The 17,798-nt window shown below is 38.1% G+C and overlaps 1 protein-coding gene across 1 annotated transcript in view; it reads left to right on the forward strand.

Moving 5' to 3' along the window:
• The window catches only part of FBN1 (fibrillin 1), a 258,301-nt gene that overhangs the window by 112,686 nt on the left and 127,817 nt on the right, over positions 1-17,798 (forward strand). The window contains exons 7-8 of the mRNA XM_047766424.1: positions 9,657-9,854; positions 12,455-12,580. Of these exons, the coding sequence (XP_047622380.1) occupies positions 9,657-9,854; positions 12,455-12,580 (324 nt within the window). The remainder of the gene's footprint in view (positions 1-9,656; positions 9,855-12,454; positions 12,581-17,798) is intronic.

The following is a 17,798-nucleotide window of genomic DNA, read 5'->3' on the forward strand; positions in this document are numbered from 1 at the left end:
AGTTTACTCATTGAACCTGATCATTGAAGTCAGAATGTCTAATTTTATGCCAAGGGATTTTTTTTTTATGGTAGTGAAATATAGTACATAAAATTTACTGTTTTTTAGGTACATGCTTTGGTGGCATTCAGTACATTCACACTGTGTGCAACCACTACCACCACCCATCTCCAAAATTTTAAATCTTCCTAAAGTGACACTCTGTACCAATTAAATAAAAACTCCTAGTCCTCTCCTCCCCCCAGCCCCTGGCAACCACATTCTACTTTCTATGAATTTGACTATTCTAGGTCCATTATATAAATAGAACTTCCAGTGGAATATTTCTTACCAATTTGTTCTTATTGCCCCTTTACTAACATAGGCCTTTACCCTCCAAGGGTAAAACATTTCATTTATAGTAATAATTTTCCAGTTTTAATGATAAAACATTCTCTTGGGATCTTTTGGAAATTCAATTCACTTTTTGTAGACCTTATATTTGGAAATTAAACAGTATTGCAAGGCATTTTTGAGGTATGTGAGTTGATCTAAGATTACATTGGTCCTGGAAATTTTTATATTGAACATCACTGATCATCAGTGATCATTTGTAATTGATCATTACATCATTAATCTTGCTTTTGGGTGGTAGCAAATGCTTTATACTTCCTGGCTTTGAAGAAAATACAAAAGAACAAATAAATCAAATTGTTATGTAATACTATTGTTTTTGTCTTGCTGTTCAATAGCTGATGCTCTGTGGTGAAACTGCAGTTTGGTTTAACGTGGCACTCATACAAGCCATTTTAAAAGTGAATAAATCAGAGCCAGCTGGTTCTTTCAAGTTGAATTTGCAAACCATTAAAACTGAAGATGCTCTCTATAATTTTATTATCATGATGGTAAATATATCACCAAAACCAAAATTTGACTTTTATCTGTATCTTAAATATTTTGTTCCTTCTAGTAGAAGTAATTGAGAGATAACTTTGGGGAAAAATGGAAATCAGTAATGACTTGTAGAACATACAGTAGGGAATGAATAATGTCAGGTCAGTGTTGATTTAGCAATGCGATAGTCTCTTCCCTGAACAAGATTGCTTACTGTTTTCTTTATCATGAAACAGAATGAAATGTGGTAATAATATTCCATAGTTGAATTGCTGACACACAAAACTGGGTCCCCAGAACTATGGCCTGGATTGTGGTGAATCTTTTAATCTGTGTATTAGATTAAATGATGTACCACAGGTCACCTTGTTTCTGCAGTTTCAAATGATATTTATATTAAAGTTTATAAGGCAGTGCTTTCAACTTGTTAATTAAAGAAGTTGCGAGTCAGAGAAAATATTAACATAGAAATAGTTTTTTATATGAATATGTGATATTTTATTTCTAAAAAACTTAATTTTTTAAAATTACTCAATGAGTTTTATTACATTTATAGTTGTGCAATGATCATCACAACCCAATTTTATAGGATTTCCATCCCAAACCCCCAGTGCATCCCCCCACCCCCAACCTGTTTTATTTGGAAACCATAAGTTTATCAAAGTCTGTGAGTCAATATCGGTTCTGCAAAGAAGTTCATTGTGTCTTTTTTTTAGATTCCACATGTAACATGGAATAGTTTTGTGCTTATTCCTATTCTTTATTCCTAAAATGCTTTTTAACAAATTAGTGCAATTAAGCCATGCCTCAGATACAGTGCTTCAGATAAATCTTTTTGCATAATGTAGTTAAGTAAAAATTTGCCAAAAGGTCATATTCTTCAAATAATCGTGTAGACAATATTCAATAGGTAATCTTGCATGTAGTATTTTAAAGAAATGTTGTATTGGAAACTAGATTCAGATTTTATTGTCATTAAAAAATAGCTTAAATGAAATGTGAAAGGCATTATTATATAGTAAAAGTGGGAAATGAAAGGAATTCCTGCCCCTGCCAAAGTTTTAAGTTAAAGTTGAAAAAATAATATAAAATATATCCATATACCTTCTACCTATATAAAATATGTTAACATTTTTATACTTTTATACACATAATACTCTCTATGTATATATAAATAAATGTGTATATTATGTATATATACATTTTATTTCTATCTCTAGTTATATATTATATATGATTTTATGTATATTTAATTTGTATGTATAATATATTGTATAATTATATAGAGTATATATTACATATGTATATATTATATATGTACAATAATTATATATTAGTGTGTATTATATATATTTGCAGTTTTTTGGTTTGCTAAATCATTTGAAAATTAAGTTGCATGCATCATGACACTTCATCTCTAAACAGTAAGGCCATTCTTGTATATAACCATAATACCATGATCACATCTAAGAGAACAACAATTCCACAATATCATGTAATATTCAGTCCATAGAAAATTTCTCCAGGAGTTCCCACTGTGGCACAGTGGTTAATGAATCTGACTAGGAACCATGAGGTTGCAGGTTCGATCCCTGGCCTTGCTCAGTGGGTTAAGGATCCGGCGTTGCCATGAGCTGTGGTCTAAGTCTCAGATGCAGCTTGGATCCTGGTGGCTCTGGTGTAGGCCAGCGGCTACAGCTCCAAATGGACCCCTAGCCTGGGAACCCCATATGCCACGGGAGCGGCCCTAGAAAAGGCAAAAAGGCAAAAAGGCAAAAAAAAAAAAAATTTCTCCAGTGGTCTATTTTTCAAACAGTGACTTGTTAAGTTTTTGTTATTATTTCTTTTTAATCTAAAATAATAACTCTGGGAGTTCCCACCATGGTGTAATGGGTTAAGAAGGTTGCTGCAGAAGTGCAGATTCGATCACCAGCCCAGTGCAGTGAGTTAAAGGATCTGACATTGCCACAACTGTGTTGTAGGTTGCAGCTGTGGCTCAAATTCACTCCCTGGCCCAGGAACTTCCATATGTTGCAGGTGTGGCCATAAAAGTAAAAATCAATCAATCAATCAATCAATCAAACTTCTTTTTTGTGTGTGAGCAGTCATTTACTTTTGGCAAAATCCAGGCCAGTTGCCTTGAAAATCACACATTCTGAGTTTTCTGATTGCTTCTTTGTGGTGGTATTTATCTTGTTCTTTGATCCATGCATACCCTTTTGACTGGAAGTTAGGTCCGGAGACTTGATTTAAAGTTTGGCTATTTTTGATATACACTTCCTAGATAACGTTTAGTACTTTATATTTTGTTATATTAACAGCTGTGTGGAAGGATTTCAAAATGGTCTGTGATAGTGCAATTCTGGAGGAAATTGAGTTAACTTTTGGTATTACTGATGTTCAGTTTGATCAATGTGTTTTTGGATCCTAGTTGGAGAATCACCCTTGAATTTCACTCAGGTGCCAGTTTCCACACTGGGCAGGGAAGCTGGAAGTGGGAGTTCATGGTAGTGGAGTGATGTCATGTATATAAATAAGCTTTGTAACAGTGGGAAGGGAGAGCTTGGAAATGGGGATTCCCTTGACTGTTAGGACAGTGGAGTAGATGGTGATTCGCCTTCTTAAATTTTGTCTTATTATTTGGTTTCATGAGTTTGTGGTCAGTACAATTAAGTGCCTCATAATCAACACTGTGGAAATGAATACTACTTTGTTGTGATTAAAACATCGGTCCTGGTTGAGAGATACTGAGTTATGCTAATTGAGAGTGATCATCTCAGTTTACAGGCTGTCTCACATTTCTAAGGTTAAACTTTTAGGTAAGTTGTCAGCTATCTTGCATACACTTTGCAAAATCACTTTGGGAGGTTTCTACAAATATAGGTGCCCTGTTTCTGCACCACACCTACTGAATCACGTTCCATGGGGGAGGGCATGGGTGAGGCCCAGGCATCAATATTTTACAACACATGCCCAGGTGATTTAGTCATGTCCTAAGGTTAAGAATGAATGGTGTAAGAAGCAATAGCAGCAATTAGGAGACTGATTATGATCATGGAACTTCTTTGCTTTAATTTCCCTCAGACTCAAAGTTCTCTGAACTCTTCCCTTAGAAGGTCATATTGAAATCCCACTCACTAGGAGCCTAATGTGACCCAGACCAAACTACCTGGAAGGAAAAAGCATGCTGTGACCCTCTCTGTCATGGATAGATTGGTATCTCACTCTCTTGTTTGTAATTTTTATGAAAAGATGGATTTATAATAATTGGAGCCTAGTGCCCCAAATTATATCCTTGCGCCTTCCCTGCAGTTTGTGGTTTAGTGACAAGAATTCATTGTACCACAGGATATTCTTTTTCTGTGAATGATGCATTTGCTTCAGGGCAAAGTCTGATTACAAATGCAAGTGAAGTAAAACCGTAGGACACAGCATCCTGAGCTGCAGATCTGGGAAGGGGCTGAGGGTCGAAGGTGGCAGATGTACATGGGTTAGATCCCAAGCTTTGAGGCCAAGTCTTTTGGGACTGAGGAACAATCCTTGAGACTAACCACTCATAATGGGAACATGCAAAGGCAGAATTTCCCATGAATTCGCCATACTAGAGTAGGCCAGTTAAAAACAATTAAAATTGTATTTTAATTTTAGAAAGTCTTGGCCTATTGCCTTAGTTCACGGAGGTCTTATAAGGAAGTGATTGTAGAGCAATTTGCGAACAGAAAGTATTTTTAATGCTATATTTTGTTTGCATTAGAAATAATAATTTACATGGAGGGAATGAGTCAGACATTATCCACACATTGGATTAGGCACATTCCCTGTCTAGAGCTTGGACTCTCTGAAAAAAAGAGTATGTAAATTTAGCCTCATATCACATAAGTGCTATGGGAATAATTGTAAATAATTGGATTATTAGTGAGGAATTGGGAGTGTGGGCAGATTTTTTTTCTGTGGTTAGAGTATTGGACTAAAAACAGCATAACTTTGGCAGTATAAATGAAGCACAGGACAAAAAGCACATGCTGCCAAATCGAAATGACATTTGAAAACCACGTTAATACAGCATTTACCTTCCAAAAGATTTTTAGATCCAATTCTGTTTCAGCCAGATTATGCCTCTCCCTCTGCAATCAGCCATTTTTGTTGAAAGTTTGACTCTACAAATACAGTTATGTCCATATACTAAGCCACACTGTCAAATGAACCGGTTCTTCTCCTTGTCTGCACTGATAAGGATCTAGTGTGGAAATGTGTTAAGTCTGTAGATTCTGTTATACATACTCAAAACTATTTGCCAAACAGTATATTTAATAAAGATGAATTCCCTATTGGCTTTAGAGATGCCTAATGAATATCGTCAGAATTAACAAATGCTCTTTCTATTCCATGTGTTTCATATTGAAATGAGGGCAAAAAGTTTTGACCCTGGAAAAGTCTTAAGGGTTATTTTTCTTTTGATGAAAACCTTCCAGTGAGGAATTCATGTCATGAACCAGTGTGAGACAGGACTGACTCAGATTTTCCTAGCATTTTCTAGTGTGCCTTGATTTTGCTGGTATCACTCACAAAACACTGTATTTGCATCTACCCTAAATCTTTGCAGTCCTCATTTATAAGATGATTCTGAAGAGTATCTTGGCAAAATGAAGAGGAAAAATAAATCCAAGTGGTGTTGAAGAGAGAACTATAAATTAAAATTCATGCTCCATTATGTTTTTTAAAGATTGAAAAATGGCATACGAACATGCCCCTGTATGATTAGTGTATTTGCATTTGTCTCATTCAGAGAGGAAAACAGGAAGTAAACCTAAATATCCTTCCCTGTTACCTAACATGGAAGGTTTTGTGTTTTTTTCAATAAAAGATTATGTTGCTGTGATCTTTCCAGTCTCAAAAATAAGATACGTATAGTCATAAAAATCTTGACAGCTGTTGCATAAGATTAAACATTTTCATCCCTAAAGAATTCAGCAGTGATGTACACTTAATGCTGTGTGTAGTAATGAGGAATTGGAAGCAAATTAAATGAAATACGGTATGCAAATTATTGAATAAATTATGTTATAGCTTAATGAAAAATTATGCAGCAGTTAAAGTCACATTTTGGAATAGTATTTACATGGGAAAATGCTTTTGACAAAGTTAAGTGAAAAAACAGCAGGATTCTCAGAGTTCCTGTCATGGTGCAGTGGAAACGAATCCGCCTATTATCCATGAGGATGCGGGTTTGATCCCTGGCCTCGCTCAGTGGGTTAAGGATCCGGCATTGTTGTGACCTGTGGTGTAGGTCACAGATGCGGCTCAGAACTGGCCTTGCTGTGGCTGTGACGTAGGCCAGCTCCGATTAGACACTAGCCTGAGAACCTCCATGCCACGGGTGCGGCCCTATAAAGACAAAAGACAATAACAAAAAAACAAACAAAAAAAACCACACCCCAAAACAGCAGGATTCTCAATATCCTGTAATGTCTTATATGGGGGAAAAAAATCTGAAAAAAAATGGACATATGTACATGTATAACTGAATCACTTTGCTCAACACCTGAAGCTAAAAACAATATGGTAAATCAACTGTACTCCAATATAAAATAAAAGTTAAGTTAAAAAAAAAAACAAAGCACAGGGAGTTCCCATTGTGGCTCAGCAGGTTACAAATCTGGCTAGAGTCCATGAGGATGCGGATTTGATCCCTGGCCTTGCTCAGTGGGTTAAGGATCTGGCGTTGCCATGAGCTGTGGTGTAGGTTGCAGATGTGGCTCAGATGTGGCTGTGGTGTAGGCTGGCAGCTGTAGCTGCATTTTGACCCCTAGCCAGGGAACTTGCATATGTCTCAAGTGCAGCCCTAAACAGCAAAAAACAAACAAAACAAAACAAAACAAAAAAATCCCAGCAGGATTCAAAATTGTATATTTGGCATAATTTCTATTTTGTGACACAAAATAAAAACACACATGTATAAGTTATGTAAGATAATATAATTAATATGATATCAAATGTTTAGGTACAATTATGTGTGATTTTTATTTCCTTATTTATGTTACTTCCTTTTCCTAAGTGTCCGAAATAATTATTTTAGAATCAGAGAACTATATAAAATATTGTAATTTAAAAGAGTTCTCGTCATGGCGCAGCAGATGACTAGGAACCACGAGGTTACAGGTTTGATCCCCGGCCTCACCCAGTGGGTTAAGGATCTGGCATTCCCATGAGCTATGGTGTAGGTCGCAGATTCGGCTCAGATCCTGCATTGCTGTGGCTGTGGCATAAGCCGGCAGCTGTAGCTCTGATTTGACCCCTAGCCTGGGAACCTCCATATGCCACGGGTGTGGCCCTAAAAAGCAAAATAATAAAAATAAAAAAAATAAATAAGAGAGGTACTGTCTATCAGAGGAGTAGTTATTAAATGCCTCTAAGTACTATTTGGAAGAACTGAGCTGAAGAAAGGGAGGATGACTTCAGCATTCACCTTTGTCCAGGCAGTTGAGGTAATCAGGAACAATTTTGTTGCCCACTGCCATGTTGCTGAGTGACATTTTCTTTATTGACAGAATGAACCGAGGACAGGGATTTTTTTCGACAGCTCAAGCATTTAAGCATTTGTTTTCTTGTTTGAATTCACTATCTATGAAAGACAATAACAGATTTGGAATAGATCTGTCATATTATGAAGAATATTAAAATATACTTAGAATTTGACAATCTAGAAGTAACAAATAATCAGGTCAAAAAATGCAGAAATGAAGTAAAAAGATGATAATAAACTGAGGATGTGTAAGGAGATAGGACTGGGAAGGTGGGCCAGAGCATTTCCAGACTCAAGGGCAGCACTAAGGTTAGTTTTCTGGAATGATAACTCTGGTGGGATTTATGCACCAATTTACACAATTTTTGCCCTGTTTTGGTATCCGGTACTAGTATTTACTTAATTTTCTTCTTTAAATTGAATTAAAAGGTTTTTTAAAATTCTTTCTTATCATAGCAAACATATCTGTGAAATCATGAGTCTGGTATGTTTGTATTTTTTAATGATACAAATTAAAATTAATATTAAGATTTTTAATTTAATTTTTAAATTGAAATTAATTTTTAAATTAAAATTAATATATTGCCATCACTGATACACATAGCACACTTCTGGCATGGAGAGAGGGAGCTGTGGAGATGAGGAGTTGACGTTTTGGTTACTTTGTCCACGGCTCAAATGCTGCCATAATTTGGGTCTGGTTTCTGTCTGTACTTGACCAGGTGAAGCTTTGTTGTAGGAATTTTTTTAGAAGGCTCATCCTCAAGCATGGGCACTAGAGCAGTGCTATTGACCACAGGTGGCTCATTCCAGCCACCTGGAAGGGAGATAAGGGAGAGTGAGGAAGAACATTTAGGGATGGGGAGCAGATGAGTTCATAACTGCAACAGAGAAAAATGAGGAGAGAATACCCAGGATAGAGGGATGCTAACTGGTAAGAGTCAGCTGTTGTCCAAATGTTGTTATGGTTTAGCTTGTTCACTCTTATCGGTCCTGTATTAAAGAGCTGTCCTTAGTAAATGGCATATTGTGTCCCACGAGCTACTTAGAGAAAGAAAGAACATGAATATGACCCAGTGGTTTCATTAGCACACACAGTGATTTTCCTAAACCTGCGGAATTCAGTGGTGAAAGGAACTTACCAGGATCATTTAGTCCATCTGCCCTCTCATAGGAAAGCCTCCATCCATGCACTTCCAGGAATGGCGTGAGGAAGCATGCAGTGTTGGGTAGTGGATGGAAGCCCATAAGTCTTGCCACAGCCCAGCCTACCTTATCTGTCAAGTCCACAGTAGAACAGAAACGGTGATTATGGACCTGGTTTCCCTCACAGGGAGGCTGGGGACAGCATGGCTTTAGTCCTCTGAGCTCACTACATCTTAATCTTTCTTGTTTGCTGGCTGCTGATCTAGATTGACTTTCTCCCTTTGGGGGTGGAGAGTGAGAAGAGAGAGAGACTGATTTTGTATTGGATGAGGTGACTTGGAAATTCTCCCTTCGTCTTAGCTTATCTTTGTTTGCTTTAAGATGATCCTTTTGCTCAAGGGGTACAATGATTTCAGATCAGTGCTCTCACTCTTTAAATTAAATATCTGCTGTCTCTTCCATTGCTGACTTTTTTGGTGGTTATTTTTTGTTTTGAATAAGGTGGGTTTTTTTTCCCCCCCCTGGTTTGCTTGTTTTTTTGTATTTGAAATAAGATGGACTCAATCCAAAAGAAACAGGTAACCATTTTCTTTTTGTTAGGAAGCTCCGGGTAAGAAGGTGCCACAATTTGCCTCATTGCAAGTTTTGAAATTCTTTGCTTTCTCCTACCTAAATCATAGACTATAGGCTCTGCGAAGGCAGAGATTTGGCCTCTTCTAATCACTAAAGCATCTATATCAAGCATAGGGACTGATTCATATTAGTCACTGATACATATTCTTATGTGAATGAATGTCTAAATAATATCATTAGCTGATGTTTGCATAGCATATCACAGTTGTATTTGCCATTAGCTCATCTGATCATCAGAGCTGCATCTTCACAGTAGATAGGAACTGGTGTTTTTTCATCCTCATTTTGTGGGTGAAGTAAATGGGTTCAGAGGTGGAATGGTCTGCTTGAATCTTCACAAAGAGTCAGTGATGGGGTCAAGGGAGTTCTATCCCTGGAGACCATTTCCCAGCCTGGAGTGCAGCAAGATGGGCTCTGCTGTTCTGCGTGATGGTTCCTGATTTTCTGGACTTTCATGGAATTCTCCTTCTGTATTTTTCAGATTATAGGACAGGTCCATGTTTCACTGTGGTCAGCAACCAGATGTGCCAGGGACAGCTCAGCGGGATCGTCTGCACAAAAACGCTCTGCTGTGCCACGGTCGGACGCGCCTGGGGCCACCCCTGTGAGATGTGCCCTGCCCAGCCCCACCCGTGTCGCCGAGGCTTCATTCCAAATATCCGCACAGGAGCTTGTCAAGGTAAACCCCGGGCTGATGGAGTTATTAATGGATTCATCTTATTTGTTCTGGAGAGCCACTCTCCAGTGAAGTTGGAGAGAATGGAAAAGCAGTGTCAGAGGCATAACTTCACGATTTCGCTGACGGCATGATATCCAACTCAGGCATTAGGAGCATGGCTCAAGAGAGAGCAGCTGGTCCCCCTGGATTTTTCCTTGCCAGTAGTTCCCCCCTCTGACCCCAGAAGTGCTTCCCGGGGATGGTGTGATTCTGTTTACAGCAAGACCGTACATTATAGCAGTGCTGTGTATAAACACACAGCAAAATTTGTGCACAAGGTAGTTTGTTTTTCTTAATTTATTTTCCCTTCATTTGAAATTGTTGGAGTTCCTCTCTCTGTCTCATGGGTTGTTCTTAGTTGACCTGAAGAAAATTGTTACTCTCTCCATTTTACATACTACATTATGCTTTTTTTTTAACAAGTCAGAAATAAATTAGGATTTGTTTCATGGTTTTAAATATCCCCAGATGTCACCCGCTTGCTTCTTCTCCTGCCTCCCATAGAAGCCCTGACTCTGTTTTTGGCTTTTCCTCCTGTTCTTCCAGCTGTACAAATTCTTTTATTGTCTGGATGTCTGGCAGGAAATAGGAGGAAGTGAACAGAGGCAGCTCCACACTAAACTGATGGGACTAAAAGCTCCCAGGCTGTCTCTGTTTCCTTCAGACATCTTCAGAGCTTTTTTAGCAAGTTGCACTATTTTCAGAAAATTCAAGATATGCTCTTCTGAGGCAAACAGATCCCTAGTTCGGTTTGTTCTATAGGTTAATTCTAAGGATATTGTGCAATGAAATAGAACTTGAGCTTAATCACTCATCTCTGTGGATCTTCATTAAATTGTCCTTCAATCCTCCACCCAGTCCCATACAACGGACAACTCTCTTGTATGCCCTTGAATGTATCCTTCTGACTGTTAGCAGCCACACAAAGTCACTTTGAAACCCTAGAATTACAAAGGGTAGATGGTATGATTTCAGTAAAAAAAGAGTAAGTTTAGTTCCCCCTTTTCCCTGGTGCCTTCTTATTTTTCTCATCCTTAAGAAAGTCTTAGGGGGTTTTGAAAAAAATTCTTGGCCTTGGTGTTCTGAAGTTAGCTAATACCCATGAACTCACTGACAGTGCTCAGAAAGCCAGATTATGTGTCCCACTCCCCATCCATGAACCCTAGTCAAAGGCTGAGGTGCTCAGAGAATGAGATGGAAAAAGAAATGCTTTGGAAAAGATTGAAGAGGGAGAGGGAAGAGCTGATCCTCTTTAGCTTTGATGTTCATTTCCTATAATTGGGACTTTTCCAGCATTTTCTTTTTTTCCTTCCTGACTCTGCTATTCAACATCCAAGGGAAGAAAAAAGTTTTTCATAAAAAGAAAATCTATGAAAGCCCATGGAATCAAAATGGCAGTTATATTGCCACTTTGAGAATGAAATTCTTCATGTTTTTTTTTTTTTTTTTTTTTTCCCATAGAGAGTCTTATCAGCTTGGGGCACTATCTCCTTGCTGGTGTTTTTACCCCTTAGGCCAGATGTGAGGGACTCTGGGCACTGGGTTCAGAAAGGAGCTTCTGTCTTCAGCCTTAGAATGTATGGCCAGCAGAGAAGTACCCTCATAGATATTTCCTTTTGGTCAAAATTTGTGTTTGGCAAGACTATCTAGTTTGGCTTCTATGTCCATTTTAAATTTCAGATAACATTTTAATGAACATAGTCAACATATCAGGAATGGAAAATTCTGGTGTGAGACAAAATAGAGGTTAGCCATAAAACATAATCTAATTATACTCACATATTGTCATTCATTTCACTTTGAGCCAGGACATTCCATTTAAAACAGTGATGTTTTTATACCAAAACAGAGAGTAGAGGGGTCAGGTAAACTCTTCCAGGACTTAGCATGGACTTGAGTGTTTAGCTGAGATGGGGCGTGATCCGACTTACCTTTAAAAAAGTTCTCTCTGGCAGCTGCTTTGCTCTCCCTTTTTGGCCTAATTTCCTAGGTTGTTTAACTTTTATTGTGCAAGACAATTCTCCAGAACGTACAGTGAACATTTTCCATTTCATTTGTATAAAAACATTAGCTGCCTCATGTAGTCTGAGTGATCTCATTCAAGTAAATTCTGTTTGAACTGAATCACTCAATACAAGTCTTAAAGACAGTGTTATTATAGAATTGTGTGGTGTTTTGATTCTAAGCCTTTCTTGAATACCTCTGGTTATTACTGTCAGTCTTTTTATCATAGTATCCTTGTACTTTGCAGTATGCATAAGAAAACTCACAAAAGCTAATACCAACATTCCCCTCTGCATGAGGGAAGATGAAAGGTGGGAAAATAATGCTTTTGACTTCTAATAGCACATTATTGACCAAGTTGTGTTACTCAGTAATTTATTTTGCATCATGTAATTGTGAAAAACAGTTTCTCTCATCATGTTTCAAACATTGTGATAGATAATAACTCATTTGGATTAGTGTGATACTATAAGTGTAGACAAACTGTCACATTTTTGTCTGCAATGAATTTTATATGAATCTCTCTCTCTCTTTCTGTTGCTTCTAAAATCTGACAGATGTGGATGAATGCCAGGCCATCCCTGGGCTCTGTCAAGGAGGAAATTGCATTAATACTGTTGGGTCTTTTGAATGCAAATGCCCTGCTGGACACAAATTTAATGAAGTGTCACAAAAATGTGAAGGTAAGAAATATCACGCTTTGCAGTTAAGGGGTGGAGGGGCAGGCAAAACCCCAATCAGTGACAAGCTCTTTTGCAAATTGTTCTAAATCCTTCTGTCTTTGTCATTCCCGTGAATGTGTAAATATAATATTCTTACCAGGAATAATATGCTTTTGCGCTGTTGAACCAGAAAAAGCCTGCAGCTTTTTCCACTTTTATAGACCCAAAATAAGAGATCCATCTGAATCAAATTAAATATTAAAACATGAAATATTTTTGAACCAATATTTGGGCTAAAATGTTCAAGACATGTTTTTGCATAGTTCTAGAGACATGAATTTAAATTTGATCATTACATATCATTCAGAATGACGTATCTTCTGATGTTTTTCTAGCTAAAATATATGTTTGCTTTTTGTTTTTCTTTGGAGAGATCTATTAACTCTTACATTTATGCTCCTAGTACAAGTTTAGACTTTTCTGCCTATCAAATGGAAACCTTTTAATGTTAATCAAATAGAAAAATAACTTGAGGTAAATTTATATATTTGCATTTAGTTTATAGATTGAACTTCTAAAAATGTGTGTACAGAGAATATGTTCATATTCACCTCTCGTGTGATTTGCCAAAAGAGGCCTGGCTTCCAAGGGTAATAAATATTTTTTTCATGAGAGGGAAATATCCAGGAAATAAGTAGGCAGCATTGAATTCTATTCTTTGGTGAGTTCATGTATTATATATATATAATGTCTGATGATAGTGTAACAGCCTGATTCTTAAGGCAACAACTTTCATCAAGCTTAGCAGAGAAAACTTTGTCCTTCATTCTCAACTCACTTTTCTTGGGGTGATTTAAAGTTTCATTTATTATTTTTATGGCCACACCCATGGCATATGTAAGTTCCTAGGCCAGGAATTGAATCCAAGCTGCAGCTGAGAGCTATGCTGGATCCTTTAAGCTACTGCCCCACAGTGACTCAAGCTGCTGCAGTCAGAATCTTAACTCACTACATCACAGTGGGAACTCCTAAAGTTTCATTTGGATGCAAACACTTGTTGAGAGTAGTTGCTGTTGTCTGTATGCTCCTAAACCCTAGAAATGAAGGTTACTTCATTCTGAGTCATTTGTCTGTAATTGGATCTTTCTAATTTTCCAAAAATGGGTCATTTTTAGAATCTCTTAGCTTTCCAATTAATCTTTATTTGTTGATTGCCAGGGTATATCATATATGTGAAAGGCAGCTTTGAATACAAGGGGCAATAATTCATAAATTACATTTAAGAAGTTTAACGTCAACTTGCCCTGAAACTGAATAATCTAACTCCAGCAAAATTATCTTTATGGGTTAGAGTTGTTTTTAAGTGCTTAATCATCATAATATGTTCTTGAACATGTTATAATAGTCAAGGTAGCTGTGAAAAATATTTGAGTTCTTTCGAAGGAAGTAGGGCTTCTTGAGAACATTGTAAGTGTCGACAAATGATAAAGTTGACTCTCTATAGGCCAATGTAATTTAGAAGTTATATTGTGGATTAAGGTTGAAGCAGAGAAGTTTGGTGCAAAGAACTTAACCTGGTTTCATCCTTTCACATTATAAATTAAGGAACTGTCTTGGCTACATTAAGTACCCTGAGTGAGGTCATCAGCTAGTGCTAAAATTTACCTCTTTTGACTCACACGCTGGTGCTTGTTGTACCATATTGTCTTTTTTCCTGGATGCAAGCCATTACCTCCATTACTTTAATAGCTGTATTTCCTAATATTTTGAAATATTTAAAATTTTATAGTATAGACTTCCAGGTATTAGCATAATATATTTTATGACATTAATAAGCTATGAAGGTTTATGCATGCAAGCTCCACATCAACAATGGGTCATTTGTAGGATTTCTCAGCTTACTGTATTCAGTTTCAAGAGATGTAGTCAAGATTTAGGGCAATTTGATTATATGACTTGTCTAGTCTGTGCTTCTTTTTCTGAAATTATGATAGCTTCCGGTTTAAACCAGAATTAATTTCTGTGACCCTTGTTTTCCCTCACACTAGTCAGTTAACATCAGTCAGTATTGAACACCTTCTCTTGTTGTGAGCTAGACAGAAGATGCACAGATTTAATACCCAGGCTGAAATAAAAATGATTCAAAATCCTTTTTATTAATGCTAAGAAACCTATTATGGTGGTATACCCAATGGACCAAAAATTCAGACTGAAAATTACTTAATCCTTTTCCACAAATATTTTTTTTCCCCAGCTACATATTGAAGTCAGTAGCAAGATAAAAGCAATAATTTGGCTAGACCTTTTTTTATTCCTTTGCCATCTATGGTTACATTAAATTCAGATGATGGTTTTTTTTCCTCTTCCTTTTAATTTTTTTATGCAAAAATGATATTGGAAGAGAATGTTCCATTATTACTATGTGTACTCTGGCCTGGAGGCTGGTTTGGGCATTGTTGCCCTGTCTTCCTCTGGTAGGAAAGTAGTCAGAAGGTCCTCTGAGATTGCTGGGTGAGCTGGGTCCCTTCCTTGACTCACTGGCTCCTCTCCAGCTCCAGCACCAGGCCATGGGATGGCATGACTCTGGGTGCAGGGTGAGCTCCAGGTGAGCAATAGAAGGGATCCCAGAAAATCTGGCCCCCACCCCAGAAAAGATCAAGAGCCCATCCTAGGCACCCTGGAAAGATGATCAGGGGTTCTGTACCCTTGTGAAGGTTGTCCTGGCACCTTTGTCATCACTTTGAGTAGCATTTTTAAAAAATGTTTTATTAAAGTATAGTTAATTTACAATGTTGTGTCATTTTCTGCTGTACAGCAAAGTGACCCAGTCATACATATTTACACACTCTTTTTCTCATATTACCTTCCATCATGTTCTATTACAAGAAATTGTATATAGTTCCCTGTGCTATACAGCAGCACCTCATTGCTTATCCATTCTAAATGTAATGGTTTTGCATCTACTAACCCCAAACTCCGAGTCCATCCCACTCCCCTCCCCCCTCACCTTGGGAACCACAAGTCTGTTCTCTATGTCTGTGGGTCTGTTTCTGTTCTATAGATAGGTTCATTTGTGCCACATTTTAGATTTTTGAGTAGCTTTTTAAATGTATCTTCCTCTTGACTTAGGAAGGAACTAGGTACCTGGAAGCCCACAGTCATTTTTAAAAATTCAGTCAATAAATTAATTGTGGCCAATTTATAAGATGTTAGCCTTCACATCCTCAGGGATGGTGACTGTGGCTTTGTGTGAGACCTTTTACAGAATTCTCCCTTACTTCTTAAAATAGCCCTCTTTCCCCAAAACTTTTAAAAAGTCAAGTTTTATATCCACACATTCAAGTTAGGTACCTTTGAAATGGAAATTAACAAGCTGAAGTAATTAAATAAAAATTATTAAATTTTCATAAACTTAAGAGAAAGAGATTTATAGCTGTGATTTGAGAAAAAGGGAAACAGAGTTCATACCCACCTTGGTTGTTGATTTTTCCAGTGACTCAAGAGTATGCACCCTGAAAGAACACACGAGTCTTTTCTTTTTGGAAACCAAGTCCATATTTGCATAGGTTACTGTGGGAGGAAATTAAGAAATAAAAAGTGTAATTAAAGGATTAAGTTTTATTTCTGGAAGAAGTCCCTTGGATTACTAATTGACCACTAATATTTTGGGATTTAGATTATCCCCAGCCCAGCCCTTAGCAGTTACAACAAGGCGTGATGCAAAGGATTTTCTCAAAATGTAGCTCTTAAGTTTGTGCATTCCCTGGTATGTGAGCCCCAACCCTTAAGACTTCCCATTTCTACAATAACGGCATATTATCTGATGGACACTTGCTATTAGAGGCTTCTATCCTCTCAAGGCACCAAGGAGAGAATTCCTGGGGCTGCTTCAGACATTGCCCCTGATGGGGCTCCATCCCCTGCAGCTGGCACAGGCTCTGAGTCACCATTCAAGGTCATCAGCTCCCTATCCAGTCACTGAACAAAATCTCTGTGGTATAAGCACGAGAGCCCAGGAATAAGGTTGGCGTGGCCTAGTCCTGGCAGTGTCCCTTATTCTCTGTGTGATCTTGGACAGGTCAGCTACCAGCTCTCAGTGACACCAGCCTTCCAATGAGGAGCTTGAACAAGATGATATCCAGGGTTTTTTTCCAGTTCTGCCGTCTATTCTCCCTCTTCTCATTTCTCACTGTTTCTCCATTGGGATCAGGCAGCTGGTGCTGCATGACTGAGAAACCATGCAAACTGGTGTGCATGGTATGACCATAAGCTACTAATATGGCGGATGAGTATTTGTTGACATGACACAAAGAATCAGTTTGTTTGCTCTTTAGTTGCATATGTTACACTGATTTCAGATGTCTAATAAGGCAATAATAACTCTCAGGCTCTGTGGCATTTATAACTATTAGTGTCATATATTGCTTTTCAATAGCTGCAACAGTTTTTAGTTTATTTTTTTTCTCATTTGGTTAGTAATCTAGACTGTCAGGATCTAGGCAGTCAAGTTAACTGGTTTCCCCCATTTCTCAATCATGGTTGATGTCCATGCTCTTGGAGGGAGCTCCTAGACAGCTGAGTGTCCCGGGGATATCTGCCTGTAACTGGGACCCAGCTCCATCCCATCTGCCCTACCTACTCCCCCTCTTACTCCAGGAGCCCTAGGATAGGGACAAGGGCTGGGAAAAATGCCTTTGGAGGGCAGATGAGACAGGGGGATGAGAGGGAAGAACAGAGGGCAGAGGCAGCAGGTAGAAATCATCTCTGATTCTCTCCTATGTGGGGTCCATGACAGTCTATTAGAAGGAGATCTACACAGTGTGCAAAGAGCGTGAAAAAAATAATAGATTAGTATGACTGAGTTTCAGAGTGTAAGTGATTTTGATTCAAATGCTTTCTTCCAGATTTTCCCTGTCAGGGACTCCTGCCACAGCCTGCTCATGGATTCAGAACTTGCTCCATTGCCAGGAAGCAATGGGACTGAGAAGCAGGGTGGTTCAGGAAAGTAGAGAGGCCCTAGACACAGGAAGGAAAAGGCGTGTCACTGAGGAAAGGATGTTGAAGGGGATTCAGAGCCATTTAAACTCCTTCAAACTGAACAATTTGGCCTGGTACTTTTAGCTTTATCTATGTGAAAAGTAGGGAGGTGCACACTGCAGTGTATTTCCTGACCCGCTGACCTTTGAAGGTGTGGACCTGAGTGGAAACCCCCGCCCTGCTGCCCAGCCCCTGACAGTCA

The sequence above is a fragment of the Phacochoerus africanus genome, chromosome 2 (genome assembly GCF_016906955.1).
Source record: "Phacochoerus africanus isolate WHEZ1 chromosome 2, ROS_Pafr_v1, whole genome shotgun sequence".
In the NCBI taxonomy this organism is placed as follows: Eukaryota; Metazoa; Chordata; class Mammalia; order Artiodactyla; family Suidae; genus Phacochoerus; species Phacochoerus africanus.